General features: G+C 45.5%; 1 protein-coding gene across 1 annotated transcript; it reads right to left on the reverse strand.

Moving 5' to 3' along the window:
- Positions 1-884: 884 nt before the first annotated feature.
- ANGEL1 (angel homolog 1) lies at positions 885-15700 on the reverse strand. The gene is made up of 10 exons (XM_082283521.1): positions 15629-15700; positions 13370-13969; positions 12632-12858; positions 11989-12058; positions 11164-11597; positions 10346-10472; positions 9386-9496; positions 8126-8195; positions 7544-7701; positions 885-6688 (listed from the first exon to the last, which is right to left on the reverse strand). Exons 1-10 carry the CDS (start codon positions 15690-15692, stop codon positions 6519-6521), a joined length of 2031 nt encoding a protein of 676 aa, XP_082139647.1. The 5' UTR covers positions 15693-15700; the 3' UTR covers positions 885-6518.
- Positions 15701-16725: the final 1025 nt, after the last annotated feature.

A 16725-nucleotide genomic window follows, 5' to 3' on the forward strand; every position in this document is an offset into this window, starting at 1 on the left:
TGTCTGTGCACACAGAGGCAGCTGCCAGAGAGTAAGTATGTATGTATGTATGTATGTATGTATGTATGTGGCTGTTTAGCAAAGGCCAGAACTCACATTTTCCTCTTGAATTGCCATCAGTCAGGCTGGATGGGGAAAAAAAAAATCGGTGCAGGCAGCATCAAAAATTTCAGTCTTACAATACTGTAAGGGTTAATACAAACCTCTGCTTGCACTGCTCAACTCTTCAATGTACAATTCAGTCTCCCTTCCTGGCCTGAAAAGCAATTCTGCTCCAAGTCTGTGTTTAGTGACCTTCCAAACTAATGACTTCACCAGGACTTCTCAAGACAAATACTGGGTTAATAAAGGACAGTCAGCTGCAAGATCCAGTGCAAGGATCCCCAGCAAGGGGATCCAACTTTATTCAGGCTATCATCTTTCAGGCATAACATACCTCTTCTCTCTAGGGAAATGAGTAATAACTGGGACCAGGGCCAGGATGTAGGCAAGCCTACAGTGTGTATAGGAAAGGAATAAACATTCTCTGACCTGTTACTCCAAAGAGAAAGGCACATGCAATAGTCCCTCTTAGTCAAGTTAATTATATGAACAGCTTCTGCCCTGAGGGAAAGTAATTGTACAGTATTAAACATCTACTTCAGATGCTTGCTTGAAAACATCCTCTGCCCCATGTCTTACAGATTTTGCTTTAAATCAGGTAACTCCTATATGCCCTATGGATGTATAGATCAGGGTGATTGCTAGACAGTGGAATGAGAACAGCAAAACAGTGATGTGGCCACAGATTTCCTGCTCCCTTTTACATCGGGTTTTTCCCCTGCTACTGGTTGGTCCTGCAGTTTTAGGTTTTCAAGTCAGTTAGAGATTATGCTGCTTCAACCTTAAGTGGGAAATCTTTATTGTGGGAAGGATAAACAATATGTTGAAGCAGAAAATTAAAAAAAAACCAACAAAACCAAAGCACACCCTGTCAGTTTTTACACTGAGAGGCCCAAGACTTAAGGCTCTCACATGTCTAAAAGCACACTTCAGAAATTCATTCATGAGAGAGTGAGACTGAGTCTTAAGAGCACCATTCATGCAGAGACTGCAGGATTATGGTAGGCAAAGGCATATGACATGCTGTGGATAGCAGGCCATCACAGAATTAAGTTAACTCAGCCAAGTTTGCTTTACTGGATTGTATTTTTATTTTGGCAAAGAGTGAGTGCCATCCTATTTCTACTCTCATTTTAAGGGAGGAAAGGAGGAAAGGAATAACTATAGAATAACTACTGCGGTCGTCTACTCCCAGTTCAAGAGCAGCTTCAGACACTGGCCAATAACTGACTATATAGAAACACAGAAGTAGAAGGCTTTGCATCCAGAAAGAAAAGAAGTAAAAAACTGAATAAAATGGCTAAGGCTTGAAGACAGGTTTTTTGTTTGGTGGTTTGGGGTTTTTTGTGTATAAATGAAAGATTGGATGAACAAATACATCTTTTGTTGTAGCACAAGCCAGTGTCTTGCCTAGCCCTTCTCCTATTTGCCAAACCCAGACCTTGAACGCTGTTGTGTTTGTCGTGTCAAAATTATGAATAATTTTCCAGCTATTATACAAGAGCACAGGAATGTACAGTCTAAATCTGAAAGAAAATAAATAAATTTTAAAATAAATAAAAAGAAAAATAGCTTCAAGACTAGAATGACATTTTCAGTGGAAGTTAGAGGACAACTTGCCTTGACCGGAGAAGCCAAATGTGTACAGCTGACAAAAGGAAGGAGTTTGAGGCAGGCCAGCTGTTAAATCTGTCATCTTGGTTATCATTTTAACAGGTGAGTTCTCTACAGAAACTCAGTATCATAATTTGAAACACAATGCATTACATTCAATTCGGCTTGTGCATTTCAGCATGACAGTGCTATGGGAAGCACTACAGGCCAGGCAGCTACAGTCTGGTGAGATCTGTAGGTGCCAGCCAGCAATTCAATTAGTCTGCACAACAGGAAGCCTGAAAAGAGATGGTATCCCCCTAACGCTTGTGTGCTCCCCCTTTAGGTAAGCAACAAAAGAGTTCATCTGCATTTGGATAACTCATGGATATGTCTGCAAATTTCTAAACAGTACATCCAATAAATGTTCAGTATACTGAGATGGTGGCAATGGGAACAGATACTGGACTGTAGCAACACCCTGCTATGCAGACTGTTTGCCAACACCATCATCAACACATCGTTAAGAGCAGGACTCATACCTTGATCCATTCTTAAAAGAGATTCTGAGATGCTGAACTTCTTACGACCTCTTAGAGACTCCTCAGGGAAGAGACACTAAGGTCAAGTATATTTCAGAGTTCTGCCTTCAGAAAGCAGGTGGCATACAGAGCACTAACAATAAATCTGAAACTCGGGGTTTTTGTTTTATATAACAAGTGTTACTCCCATCTAAGTGTTCGTTTCAGAGCTCCCACTCCTCCCACTTAATTCTTCAGGGGTGAGGAAACCCACTATCTTACATCTTGACACCATTTAAATGTTGCATTTATAATAAAACTTAGACCTAGAGAATTGAACCTATAACTTTTAAATGAAGAAATACAGCTGCAGAAAAAATAAACATTGGTAACTCAGAAAGATAACTGGATCGAGCAGTCATGGGAAAACAGCTGCTGGAGAGATAGCTCATAAGAAAAAGGCATGGAGAAAGAAGATCTCAAACAGCAGCCAAGTTTCATTTATTAAGAACAGGAAAGAAGCTAGAGCAACTATATTGTGTACCACTCCTCCCATCCCATGTAATTGGGAAAACTGATTATGAAGGGCAACCTCCTGAAGCAATGAACTTAAAACTGAGAAAATGAAGGAAGTCCAACTTCTATCTAAATAGCATAACTAAATACAACCAAGCAGCTGTGGTGCAAACTAAGCTGGTTTTTGGCAAAGATACTTTGTCAAATACGTGTTGGCCTCTACAGCTGCATACTCCTGCAGTTTAGGAGGCTGCCAATAGGGAATATACACACGCTGCCAGTGGTCTCTGGCATCAATTCACCTAAGCACCAGTGTCCCTGAACTCTACATCACTACGAAGGTGATGTAGTTGGTTAATTACCTCTGTGACACCTTCCCCTTCTGAGCATTGCAGATACTGCTGTTCTACTTTCATAACCATTTACAGACCCCTCCGTAATTCATCAGAAAGCTGTGTTAATGACAACTCATCATGCATTTAGGTCCAGAAACAATGCTAAGAGCTACATCTGGAATCTCAGTTCTGCATCCCATTACGATGCTCATTACCACAGGCTCTGATTGTATCTCTGGGTGCTACTCTTAAAGCATCACAAAACACATTATTTTCTCCCAAAAACTATATGCTAGTTGCTATTTTACAGTTGGGAACTTTCTACCCACCCCACCTCCAAACTTCTCCTATAATCCCACACAGTCAGAGGCATTCACAGGTCTCCAGATCCATTTGATATTAACCCCAAATTGCTCTAGAACACAGGGATTTTTATTTTCCTGAAACAGACAACCTCCATAAGAATCTATACTAGAGCTTCTGGGACAGTGGTCAAAATAAACACAGAGATCAAGTCTTCAACTCTGCCTTTGTGTCTATGCAGTCACTAGCAATGGTCCTGCATTTCTGCCATAGTTTTACCTATGAGTGCCCAACAAAGCAGGTCTTTGGGAGCTACAAGTCACCCTGGGAGCACTATAACCTCCAGAAGAATAAGGGGACTTGTACTCATACTCCTGGGGTTTCTCAGCACGACTCCATATCTAGTGTTCAAAAACGTAACCATTCCAAGTGCATACCACATTACTTCATGCATGGAAAGGGAAAGCATTAGTTTGACCCGTGCAACATTAGATTTTCCAGCAAAGTATAGCCGGAACCTAAAAACCTCCCTGAGATGCTTCCATGCAATTTGCCCACCAATCAAGGCTTTAGTTTCCATAAAATGGAAAAAGCATTTGTGAAATTGGAACATGGGTCCTCCACCTGAGTTACATCACAGGACTGCAGGGTGCTTCAGGCAGTGCAGGGGCAACCAGTTCATTTGCTGGTGTCCAGTGCACACCTTAGGGGTCTCAACAGGGGGGCGAGCAGCTTTCATGCATACACACCCCCACACACACCCCCCCCGCCTCATAAACTGACTGTCAGGCCCAGCCAGCAATTACAATGGAAGCAGATAGTTAAAAGTTCCAAGTGCCAACACCATGTGTCACAGAATTTTTTGTTGTGCTTTTGGTTGGTTGTTGTTAAACCTTTAGCATCTTCTAAGCTTCCTATTACAATGTTAACAGCAGGAGGGAGTCATCTGCAACCAGGCTGCCTTCTGGTAAGCTCTTTTTGAGCCAGATAGAAAGTAAAGCTCTCAGTTCACCCTTTCCTTCTCTCCCTTTTTCTAAATACAACTGCTTGCAAAATAAGAGTACTTGCAGAAATCAGTCAAACTGTGACATAAACATAGTCATATAAATGCACACCTCTGCATCCCTCCCCATGTACCAGTGACATGCCAGAACTATTACCTAAGGGCAAAATTATTCACATGCCCCCAAGACTGCTGTTCACTTACAGAAACTCTCAAGTGGTAGCAAAAGCTATCCACACATCACCAGACAAATACCACACCATCTGGCAGGGCAAGAAGGGAATATGGAGTCCTTACACACTCATAAGGGCACAGAACACAAGCCCCCCACACACACCTTGTTTTGTAGTTTACAGAAGTGGGCTGTAAAAGATCAGCAGTATTGCTTTCTTTGGGAGGAAGGCAAGGGTTCCCGAATGCAAATCTTTCTTTGTGGGGGGGAGGGGGCAAGACAAGCCCAAGGCCAGAGAAGCCACCTCTGGGATTTAGGCATGTGCTGGGAGATAACAGTTAGGCTCACTTCTTCCCTCTCTTCAACTCTCACTACTTTCTTGTGCAGTCAATTTGCCCTTTTTGACCTCCCAGCCAGCAAAACTTTGTTGAGCAAGTCCTCAGAGGTTCGGCTGCCAGAAATACAAGGTGCTGCAGTTACTTTGTGGTATTTTCTTAGATTAGCAGTATTTTATTTTTCAATAAAGAAAGTAACATTTAAAATATCAAAGTCCCTCAATATGAAGAACAGTGTTTCAAGTCTTCTGTACCTTCCCACAAAAACCTGAGGTTCCTGCCTCCTTTGTGAACAGAAGAACAGACCAATACTGGTCTCATCTCTTAGGGAAAAACTGAGCACCAAATGTCAGGCTGAACTGGGGAATTTACTACAGGTACAGCTCAACTGCTTTTGTACTGGCCAAGCCACTGCTGACAAAACCACACCAATAGGACAACAAAGGTACACTGGGATGCGAGTGACTGCAGTCTGGCTCCAAGTTACACAGCCTTCCCCCTCCTCCCAGTGCATGTCAAGAGACAGGAGTTGATCCTAAGTGTTCTATCTACCTAAACATGGCTGGGTCCAGAAGAAGGACACAGCATGGACTTCAGTCTGGTGCAGGAGATGGATGCTACAGGTTGGCTATTGACCCCTGGCAGGCTGAATGCAATAGGGAGTGCATAGAGAAAAGAACAGGGCAAGTGGCAAGATCAGCTCTTCCATCTGATGGCTCTGCTGACTCTCACATGCCTTCCATTTTCATCTCTCTTTGGGACAACCAGAGTTATAGCCTTCTGGGGTTGTCATGCCTTACAGGGTACTTTTTTCCACAGGATATCCACTGGGAGGATCCTAAATATTTTTCCTAAAAAAGACAAATTAGGTACCATTCTGAGACTGCTGGAAAGGAAGGAAGCCTTCCCCAAGGCCTCTAGGCTTTTGCTGCAGTTCTAGAGCTACTGTTGGTGGCTCACTAGAACCCCTGGCTCCATTCCTGGCAATCCCATTCCCTAGTCCATTAGTCACAGCAAGCAGTTTCTTGTAGAAACTGTTACACCACACAAACCCTTCTGTTAGCAAGTCACCCCTTACAGATTATTAAGTAAAACACATTTCTAAGCAGCTAGCAGATCCAATCTAAAAGGCAACACAACAACTAGCCCCGAAAGGACTAAACTGTAACTGAGAAATTTTAAAAAACTATTGTTTTGGTGTGAAGAGTATTGGCGTATACATCCCATGCTCCTTGGTAGCACTTAAACTAACCACAAGCAGATAGCATTGCCCCTCTTTTCCAGCTCCTTGAAAATCTCACACAGGGACAAATAAACATGGGAGTTACTTTGGTTCCTGTAGCACAAAACCACCTCTGCTAAACAAGGCAGTGGAACGAGGTTCCCTTTAAGAGTTGCTAATGCCTGAATACACTTGGCAGCCCACTGGGAACACAGCTCAGGTTTGCAGAGACCCAGAAAATACCAACACAAAAAACGCTCTGACTCTCTCATCCCTGCTTTTAGTAAGGGTGTGAGGGGAGAAAAGGACTTTTAGGGCATAACAAGGAAAAGGGTTTTCTTGCAAGCAGGTTGTGCAATCCAGAGCGTCAACTCCTGTATTCAGAACAGCTTTTCTTTAGGGAAAGGGTACCAACACTAACTCTCTCTGAGGCTGGAGATCTCCAAGCCAAAGCTAGCCAGCAGGCAGAGATGGTCAGATGAACAAAAATGATTTGGTAAGCCATTTGCCATCAAGAGGACATCTTCAGAGAGAAGAGAAAGACGGCCAAGCAGCTTCAGGGCTCCATCCTTGTACAGCCTGCGACCTGACACAGAAAATGGAAAGAAACATCAACCAGAGATTGGCACTGTGGATTAACTCTATACACTCACAGAGGGATGCTTGTCAATACTTTCCTGTTCTTTCCCTGATAAATGAAGACAGCCTGCACAAACACTACATGCACCTTGGAGCCTAGATGTGAGAGCAGTGAGCATCCTACAATACTGCTGTTCATGGTTTCATATACCTGCAGGCATAGGAAGCAAGAACATGAAATTCGCCAGGTAGTTGCTTACATGAGAAGTTCCTTTCATGCTACTGTGCCCTAGCAATAGCTTCAGTTTTTCCCCTGAGGAGGAATTAATCTCTTCATTCATAACCAGTTCCCCGAACTTGATTCTGACATGACCCAAATCAGCTCCAAGAGAGTTCCTGGATACATTTACATGCAATCTTTCATCAAGACAATTCCTGTTTCAGGTAGCAGAGAGAAAGTGCCATTGTAAGGGAACCAGAGTCACCTCCTTCCAAGAACACCATATGGTCTCAGACAGACCAGAAGTCTTCCAGTCCAGTTCAAGTCCAAGCCTTGAACTCAGGATGCAGCACTGCCTGTTACCAGGAGCACAAGTAAGATATTTATACAGAAAAAAAAGAATCCATTCTGTTCTAGCTTCCTCAAAAGTCTACATGAACCTAAGCAGCCTCATTTTTTACACAGCAAAGATAAGCAGGGTCTTCTCATGGTACATGAGCAAATGTTACTTCCACTTTGTGTATTATTTCAAAGACACATCCTGTAGATCCACTCCAGCTTAATGAAATGCACTGCCCATCTGGCCTGTCTCACAGTCCTCTTCCAATGTCACAGGGATAAGCCCTGCGCTGCCACACTCACCCGCCTTGTTCTCCACAGGCTCTGCTGAGTAGAAAATGTAATCAACAGTGGCTCCAAGCCCCATGGGCATCGTTGTGACCTCTGGGCGTCCCCTCTGTGGCAGGAAGTGGCTGTAGACAGAGGTCAGGTTGAGACCATGCTGGATAACACCTGAACACCTGCACACAAACAGTCACTGTTTACCAAGCAAGGAAAGAGAATTATGCCTTTTCAATACTGCACTCACAGCTGAATAGTCCCTTGCTGATGCAATTGTCTAAACTATTCCTACTTTGTGAGCACATAAAATCTTTCAGAACTATTCACTCCACTTACACCAAAGCAAGACAGACTGTGACCTTTGTCTTCAATACCCAGTCCTGTATATGTCTATGCCCTTCATTCTCTATCTCACCAACACAATGCTGACATAGCAGCACCCAGTTGCTGGGACAGTCCTGGATGGATCTAGCTCTTCCAGATAGCCCTCCTTACTCTCTTTCACTCACATTTATTTCAATCTTTACTTTAGCCAGATTTTCAGTGTTGAGGAAAACAAGGCTGAGTTTGAAGACTGGGGCCATTGAAGGTGCACCAAGTTACCTTGGGATGAATGGCTGGGGATCAGGGTCTTTCACCATGGCAGCAGGCTTGGGCCAGTGTGCAGGGCGGTCTGCAAAGGAGCAAAGAGATTCCAACCAGACCTACATAGATCCCAGAACACGCTGCTCATCCCAAGTCTGAGAAGCTTCTCCTGAAAACAAATTAATCTTTTTGCCCAAGAAGAGCAGATAGCTTCCAGTCACAAGCATCTTAAAGGAAAATACCCAAAGGAAACACCAGCTGTAAGACTAACAGGAACATCCTTAGAGCAGATTAGTGCAAACAACTGAGAAGTCATATTCTGTCCTGCTGAGGACATGTCCATAAAGCATTTAATATTATCAAAGTTCAGGGTATTTCAATCTTTGCTCTCAAAGAAAGGTTGCTTGTCTTAGCCTACAGGCTACTCAAAGGGTGTCTAGAAAGGCAGAACAGAAATGGAGAAAGCAGAACCAACCACGCCACAAGGCCCAGAGGTGCAGCAATGTCTACTGGGTACCAGCTTCCAGAGACATCTATATTGTGGCCATTGTGTATCATTACAGTCTTCAGGTTGTTCTCCACCATCAAAATCTTGAAGCAGAAAAAAGAAATATATGTATGTGCTTCAGCTTAAAAGAAGTTTATAAGAAACAGCCTCAAAAAGAAGCTGAATCTCAGTGCATCTCAAGGAACACAGTCAGTGTGTATGAGGGAGGTAAGAGTGTACTTCTCTGAGCTCTCATAGAACCTAATCACAGTCACAGAAGGCACCTTCTGCCTTTCCCATTCCTTACCAGGCATTACCTCCACCTCATGTTTTCCTTGAAATCATAGAATAATACAACTATAGAATGGCCTGGGTTGGAAGGGACCTTAAAGATCATCCAGTGTCATCCCTCCATCCCACAGGCAAGGATGTCACCCACTACATCAGGTTGCCCAGGGCCCCATCCAACCTGGCCTTGAACATTTTCCAGGGATGCGGTATCCACGACTTCTCTGGGCAACCTGGCCCAGTGCCTTACCAACTTCTACGTAAAGAAGGTAGTAAGGCATTTAGGAAGTTTAAAACCATATCCCCTTGTCCCATCACTATATGCCTGTGTAAATAGTCACCACCCCTCTTTTTTTATAAGCCCCCTTTAAGTACTGGAAGGCCATGATGAGGCCTCAGTGGGGCCTTCTCTTCTCCAGTCGCAACCCTCTCAGTCTGTCCTCAGAAGAGAGGTGCTCCATTGAGATAGGGGCGTTACAAGCTGAAAAGTCTCCTGTTAATACCTGGTTTAGCATCTGTCACACCTTCCAAGAGGACCAGCTGTGGTGGTCGCTCACAGGCAACATCGCAAAAGCGGAACTGGAGCAGGAAGTCACGGCTGTATTCACGTCTCCCTGCAGAGAAAAGTACAGGTTAAAAGAAGAAAGTAATTGCAGCAAAGTCACATCCCTAGGGAACATCTACATATATTTTAGACCTTTGGGCCTCTTAGACCTCTTTGGTTTGAGAGCGGCTTTTGTGCCTAAGCACCTTGATACCATGAGAACAGAAATCACTTAATAACCTACATGTAGAACAGAAGAGATGTGTAAAAGTAGAAGAACTGAGCACAGCTATTGCTATCCCTTTACGAATGCAACAGTTATGGTCAGTACCAATTATAAATGTCCTCTCTGAGACACCACAAGTTCAAGGGACTTTCAAGCAGATCAGTTAGTGTGTAACTCAAGGAAATGTCTGCTGAAAAAGAAAACATTTCTGGAGATCAGGCTGAATACAAGTTCTACATTCAAGATTCTTAAAAAAGCTATTTTGTGTGGGCTCCATTTTTTTAATCCTCTCTACGGATGCAGAGAACAGACATGAGTGTAACTGGGTCTTAGGAATGATTTCTTAACAGTGGTTTGCAAATACGATCCAAAACCATACCCCCCAAACACCTGCAGATGAAAGCTGTGCCTGCTGAACATAGTTTACAACTGCACAAAAGCCTAAGTCTGGGAATATGAGAGAGACACATAGAGCAATTGTTACTTGTAGAGGAACATTCAGCTCCTGACTAGAGAAAGAAAACAGTCTAAATGAGGCTACAGCAATAGATTCTGGAAAAATTGTATTTAATTCATATACCAAGTAGAAGGTGAGAATCTTTGTTGAGTGCCTCATGCACTCAGAGAGACAGCAAGACCCACAAACTGCCCATCCTCAGCAAACTCATGTTGTCAGCGCATACTGGAGCTCACCAAGTTTCTTTGGCTGGCACAGGGTGACATACTGGCACTTGTCTGTTACACCCAGTGAGCTTGGCCACAGTGGGGCCAGCAGTTTCCGTGAATACAATTGTTGGGAAAAGTCTTCCTGACCAGACACCTGCAAGAAGGCCAGAAAAGGAGAGCAACCATCAGTGACACAAAGCAGAACTTCTGCAAGATGTAAACAATGTACACATACACACTTGTCAAGAGCAAGACAGGAGAATGCCCTCACAGAAAGGCACGAACTAAGCCATTCAGAATATGGTGCAGGCATAATAAACCTTCAGCTGCAGGGGACAGATACAATTAGATAAAAGTCACCTGACGAGATACTTTACAGGCATCTTACTGGAGTGATGATTTAGCTTGAAAGCCAACCATGTATTTGATCACAGACACACAGTAAGACATAACCACAGGAGACTCTAGCATAGGTACCCACTTCAAACTTTTTTCAGAACAAACATCCATGTAAAATTTCAGTAAGTCTTGGTGGAGTTGCACTTCCCTACACTTCCAGTCACCCAGGCATAACAACTCCATAGGAAAGGGAAAAAAAGACTTGAAATTAAGTGGTCTATTATCACAAGCCTGCCTCAAGAGAAACCAAAAGAGCAGTGGTGGAAACAAAAGGCATACGCTTGTCTGCTTCTTTCCCCTGCAGTGCTGGAGACATTGGGGAAGATTGCTGAAGAACTTTATTCAGTATTAAGACTATTTCCTCACAAAAGAAAGCATGCAGCCATGCATTTCTCTAGCAGCATGCAATAAAGAGCTATCCAATCCCAGTTCTGGCTGGCAACTACCTTCCAGGCTGGCATCCCATGGTAGGAAAGTTCACCATTTCGGATGAATTTGTAGAGTGGAGAATCAGGTACAGAGTTCAGGTCTCCACACAAGATGACAGGATAGTAGCTGCCTTCAGTAGTTCTTGCAATTTTGTCAATCTCTGCTAGCAGCAAGGCCACCTGAGCCAGTTTGATATCTCCTCGACGGGGATTGAACAACACATGAGTGTTGGCCACACACAAAGGACTGACTGCCTTCAGACCTAGGCCCTCTGGGAGCACAGGCTGTAGCAGCAGCACCAAGCCCACATTATCCCGGTTGAGGACGTCCAGACCAGGCCGGAAGTATTCTATGGGGCTGAGGTTGATCAGCTGGAACCTGCTGTGCTTATAGCACACCGCACATCCATCTGTCTTCGTCCCGGTTCTGCGTTTATAGAAGCATGCAAAGCCTGAAAAGAAACCGTCACCTATTAAAAGGCTTATCCAGTCACTACCTCAGACTCAGCAAGTCTGCATAGAAAAGGTTCTTACTACATTTGGGTACAGCAATATACCCAATTCTGTTCCAATAATCATCCTTTATTATTAATCATTGAGGGTATTTTCTCTCTCCATGTCCTCCTAGGGCCTCTGTTTTGATACTCTGATCATTCAACTCAGAAACATCAATTGCAAAAGAAAGGATAAAGGTCTAGGAAGATAGTTCAGAAGCAGGGCCAGCAGCCACCTGGCAAACAGGAATAGGTCTCTCGAAACTGAGTGCTTTGAAGACGTTAAGCAGAAAGCACTGCTTGGCCAGTCCCATGAGCTGATGTACAGACCCACAAAAGCAGGACATACCCATCTCCTTGAATGTTGGTTCCAGTTGCTCCCAGTAATGGTTCTCTTGCACCTCTTGGAGACACAGAACCTGGAAGGAAGGCAGAGACCTCACTCACTCCACAAGTATTTTACTAGTTACCTTTTCTGGGGGAAGGAAGAAAGTGGAAAAGTACACTCACATACCAACCCTCCAACCAGAAATGTCATCACTGCAACTCTGTCCTGTACTTTCTAGATGAAGAGCAATGACTTTCTGGGTCACATTAGCTTATCATTCAGTTTTCCAGTGATGAGGCAAAAGATCCTTCATCCCACAAAAAGGACTCAAACAATAGAGAAATTCATGGAGTCCTCTTCTATGCAGGCTTCCCCTCCTGTGCTGCCTTAGAAAACTGGTCCTTCTTCCTCTACTTCTGCTGTTTATAGAAGTTAAGCCCTGCTATCAAAGTATGACTAGTTTCTACAATCAAAGCAAGACAGACACCAAAAAAAGGGTCTGTGAAAGTCCTCAAACACTCTCAGAGCAATCAGTGCTCAGTTACCAAGCAGGTAGCATCTTCCTAGGACTTGCCCCCATCTTTTTCTTTTCTTAATACTGTTAGATCAAACAAGGAATTCACATTCTGGTGACACTGAGTAGGGGGGGCTCAGTCACACTTACGTCAGGATCCCAGTGCTGGATCTCCTGCAAAAGGTTTGGAAGGCGGTAGTTCCAGTTCAGGATGTCTGGATGACAGTGTACATAGAGATCAAGGCCCTGCTCAACCAGGTCCTGGGCAAGGATGTTGTAAGACATGACTCGAAATTCAAATAGAGGAGTGGTTTTTGAGACCTGCTCTAAGACACAGGGCTGGACAGAAAGATCCTCCCAGTCTCTCCATAAGATCTCTATATACAAGAGACAAAAAACAAAGTTACAGGCACACTGGGTACCTTGCTGATATTTTGGTTCCCCTGGGACCCAGAAAATAGCCATTCTTGGTCCCTAAGCTAAGGGGACTCTAGCCTCTCAGCAAACCCTCACCCACTCTGGTTTTCAGATGCTCTCTCTGGATACCTTTGGATAGTTGTCTGTAGGGACAGCATAACAAATGACCAGAGTCAAGCATCCTGGAACACCAGACACACTTTTTTGGCGTTTTTTAGAGTATAAACCCAGCACTTGGCTAAGGAACATATACTGATATTCAGACCAGACAGTCTAACAGCACAGAAACCACTAGCTGTGACCAGCCTCTCCTCAGCAAAAACTCACTTTACAGTTTTCACTAGCAGATCCTGTCAATTCTGCAGGGACAATCAATGTCTTAGTGACAGCAAGCCCAAACACAGTAACCTGACCACATTCACTACAAATGCCAATCCCAAGCTAAATATCAGATTCAGAGCCGTTACTGACCATGGTAGGGCACCTCTGTTGGGACAGGATAAAATGGCACCGCATCCTGAATGGGCTGGGCTGGGAGCACTGGTGGCACTGTCTCTGCATCACACTCTAAACTCCAGGCCAGCACAGCTGGGTCATCATTCAGCACTTCCACGTTGATACCAGCACAGCCAGCTGTCTGGTGATCTGTCTGTGGCACCACAGCTGCCCAAGGGGCACTGCCTCCTACAGTCACTGTTTCCTCTGCTGGTAATCTTGCCAGTTCAGCCACTGCATGATCTTGCAGTTCTGAAGAAGCCAAAGCATTTAGCTCTGAGAGCTGCTGATCAGCACACCGGGTGACTTCTGGAGATGTATTCAGGTCACTGAGGCTAGTCATCAATAGCTCTGAACCTTCAAACCAGTCACTAGTGAGTGTAACTGACACTTTCCTCACTGCTGGAACACTCTCACTGGCTGGCAAATTCTCTACTCCTTCCTCCAGCCACTGCTGAAGAAGGGCTTCTTGCTCTTCTGGGACTGATGTTCCTCTGGTGGCAGCAAAGACACCTTCTATCTGGGTGGACGGGCTCTTCGCCAGAAGCACATTCTTTCGACAGGTAAAGAAAGCATCTGTCATTTAAAAACAAAATCAAAATAAGACAGCCAGAAATACTCACTCGTTCATTCTTTTCTGATTCCAATTGCTATAACTCTGTGCAATACAACTATTCACTATAGCAATCCAAACAAGTTACTTTTCCGAGGAAAAACAGTTACAGTCTAAGTAACTTCCCCTGCCTCCTCCAGGATGCTAAGCCACAGTCCACGTCCAGTTAAATTAGTCCAAGTCACTGAAACTGCACACAACAGCAATGGCTTTATCAAATCCAGGGAATGCAATTCTAACTCATGCAGCACCACAGACAGCCAAGCTGAAAGGCTTTGTGGAAACTATCAGCTCTCAGCAATATATGTAAAGGCACAGTCTGTAAAAGTTAGCTGATCAGGTGCATGGGCTAAGAAACCGAGGTCTTGTAGATCACCACTTGGAGCAAGCTTCTTTCCAGGGACTGAGTAAGAAATAGCAGTCAGCTAAGAGAATAAAATATATCACAAGAATATGTTGTAGAAGAAAAACCATTCTGTTACTAAGAGATGAAAACTGAAGACACAGAGGAACCAATAAATGCCTGATTAGAGAGAGTATATGCACAGAAGTAGTCCTGGTGAGAATTACAGATCACTTGATGACTAATGTGGCAAAAAAATAAAACCACTTTAAACTGCTTTTAATGTAACACTTGAAAATACCAATATTTGTGCAGTAAAGTAGAAAAAGACAGAGACTCCTTTCACTTGCATCTATACAAGAGATGGCATTTGCATTTTGCTATGAATTCTGCACAGACACTTGTCCCTACTGTTAACTAGTAATTTCTGTTGATTACAAATCACTTTTTTTCTCTGCATCCCTGGCAGTCAGCCATAGCAGTAACATACAGGAGTCAGCAACATCCATGTATAGTTTTACTATATATTTTGTGTCAAAGTTTTCTGTATGTGCCAGGAACACAGCTTTAATAACCATACTTCTCTCTGTCGGTTTGTAATTAAGTTCATGAATGTCAGAAACACCAATGCACCAAGATAATGTTTCCACACACCACTGGCATGAAGAGTGCTTACAAGAGCCTGTTAATACACAGTAGCAGCTAAATTTGAGATGAGTCAGCTCGCTGCTTACTATGAAAAAACACAGCATGCCAGTCCAGTAGTTGCTACAGGGCCGGGGACAGATTCAGGCTGGAGGGTGGCTTTACATCAGCTCAGTAACCAGGATCTGTGAAGCAGCAGCAGGATCTAGGAAACTAAGTGAAATAGCGATGCACACAAAACAGAAGTCCATCCATGAAATCACCCGCAGGTCCTTGGAGGATCACAGATCTCTGAGCAGCCCATCTCCAAGGGCGTCCCCAAGCCTGGAGAGCAGGTTCGGGGCAGCAGGTAGAGCCCCTACGCAAAGCGCAGTCTGCCTCTGCAGCACAACAGCCGGCAGCTGTTCCCTCCAAACACGCAGCTCCCCGCGCTGCCCGTGGCCAGCAGCCCCAGGCCCCACCTGCCCAGGGCCAGGGCCTCGGGGAGTTCCGGGGCAGCCGGGCCTACCCCGGCCGCCGGGCCGCACCCCCACCTCCGGCCGGGGCGGGGGACGGCGAGGGACATCCCCGCCCCTCCAGGCCACCCCCGCCAGCTCCCCCTGCCCCCGCCGCCGCCCGCCCGGGGCCGGGTTACCTCGGAGGGCCTGGAGGAGCCGCGCCGCCGGCAGCAGCACATAGCAGAGCACGGTGCCGATCATGCCGCCCGGCCCGGCCTCCACCGCCCCCGGCCCGGCCCCGCCGCCGCGCCGGCCCCGCCTCAGCTACGGCCTCACGGCGCGGGGTCGGCGGAGCCCGGCATGCCCAGGCACTCACCGCGTCGGGACCCCGGGGCTGGCAGCCGGCTCGGGCCTGGCGCTCCCCGAGCGCCGCTCCAGGACCGCCTGCTCCCGGGAGGCCGCTGTCCGTGGAGGGACGGCCCCGGCCGGGGTGGGGCCCTGCCTGCCTGCCTCGCTGTAGGGCAGGACCGCGGCCCGGGCCCGAGGCCTGCTTAAGGGCCCGGCAGCCGTGCTGTGCCCGAGGGTGTCAGAAGCTGTGACCCAGGGCTGAGTGACGGTTGCTTTATGGCCCCACCACCCTACAATTTGTGGTTTCCGACAAAAATGTTCACCCCCTGTTCTCCAGAAATCCAAACAGGATTATTTTCCTTTTTTTTTGTCCCCTGGAAAGCCAGCATTTGCTCCAGATGTTACACAGGCTTTTCGAACACCACTGATGATAGCCACGGTTTTCCAAAGCACAACCTCTATGCGGCAGTGCTAATGGGATGGGGGAGACAGCAGAGCAGGAGCGTTCCCTCACCCGGTGCTGCTGAGAGATCATCAGAGGTCTGCAAAATCAGTCATCACCTGGCTGTGAGTACTCTGGCATCTGCAAATGGAGGTCCATCACACGTCGAAAACAGTTGCATGTGAAAAGCGAGGTCCTGGTTGAAGTCCACAATGTCAATGTTTACTTCACAATCAAATGTTTTCAACATCTAAAGACGAACAGATTGAGCTGAGCACGCTACAGCTTTTGACACCAAATACACATTTCTAACGTGTAATCTCAGTAGCCTTCTTCAAAGCTCTAAAATGGGTACCTGCACTGAAGTCAAGATTCGTGTTATCCCTGCCTTTTGCACTGATGAGTGCTGCCAAGCAGTCCTCTTGATGGTCACCAGCTGTTGTCTTATGGGTTATAATTAAATGAAACACTTGGTGTGTGCAGAAAATCATGCTGTGTCCACAA

Source organism: Coloeus monedula, assembly GCF_965178545.1.
Source record: "Coloeus monedula genome assembly, chromosome: 6".
NCBI classification, from domain to species: Eukaryota; Metazoa; Chordata; class Aves; order Passeriformes; family Corvidae; genus Coloeus; species Coloeus monedula.

What these genes read in the sequence shown, in the direction of transcription:
- ANGEL1 (XM_082283521.1), bottom strand. Translation starts at nt 15,692, where the DNA reads ATGATCGGCACCGTGCTCTGCTATGTGCTGCTGCCGGCGGCGCGGCTC. An exon ending in GTGCCAGCCAAAGAAACTTG is followed by an intron (nt 9,497 to 10,345) that starts GTGAGCTCCAGT and finishes TTTTCTCTGCAG; the next exon opens with GGAGACGTGAATACAGCCGT. An exon ending in CCCCAGCCATTCATCCCAAG is followed by an intron (nt 7,702 to 8,125) that starts GTAACTTGGTGC and finishes GTTTGTGTGCAG; the next exon opens with GTGTTCAGGTGTTATCCAGC.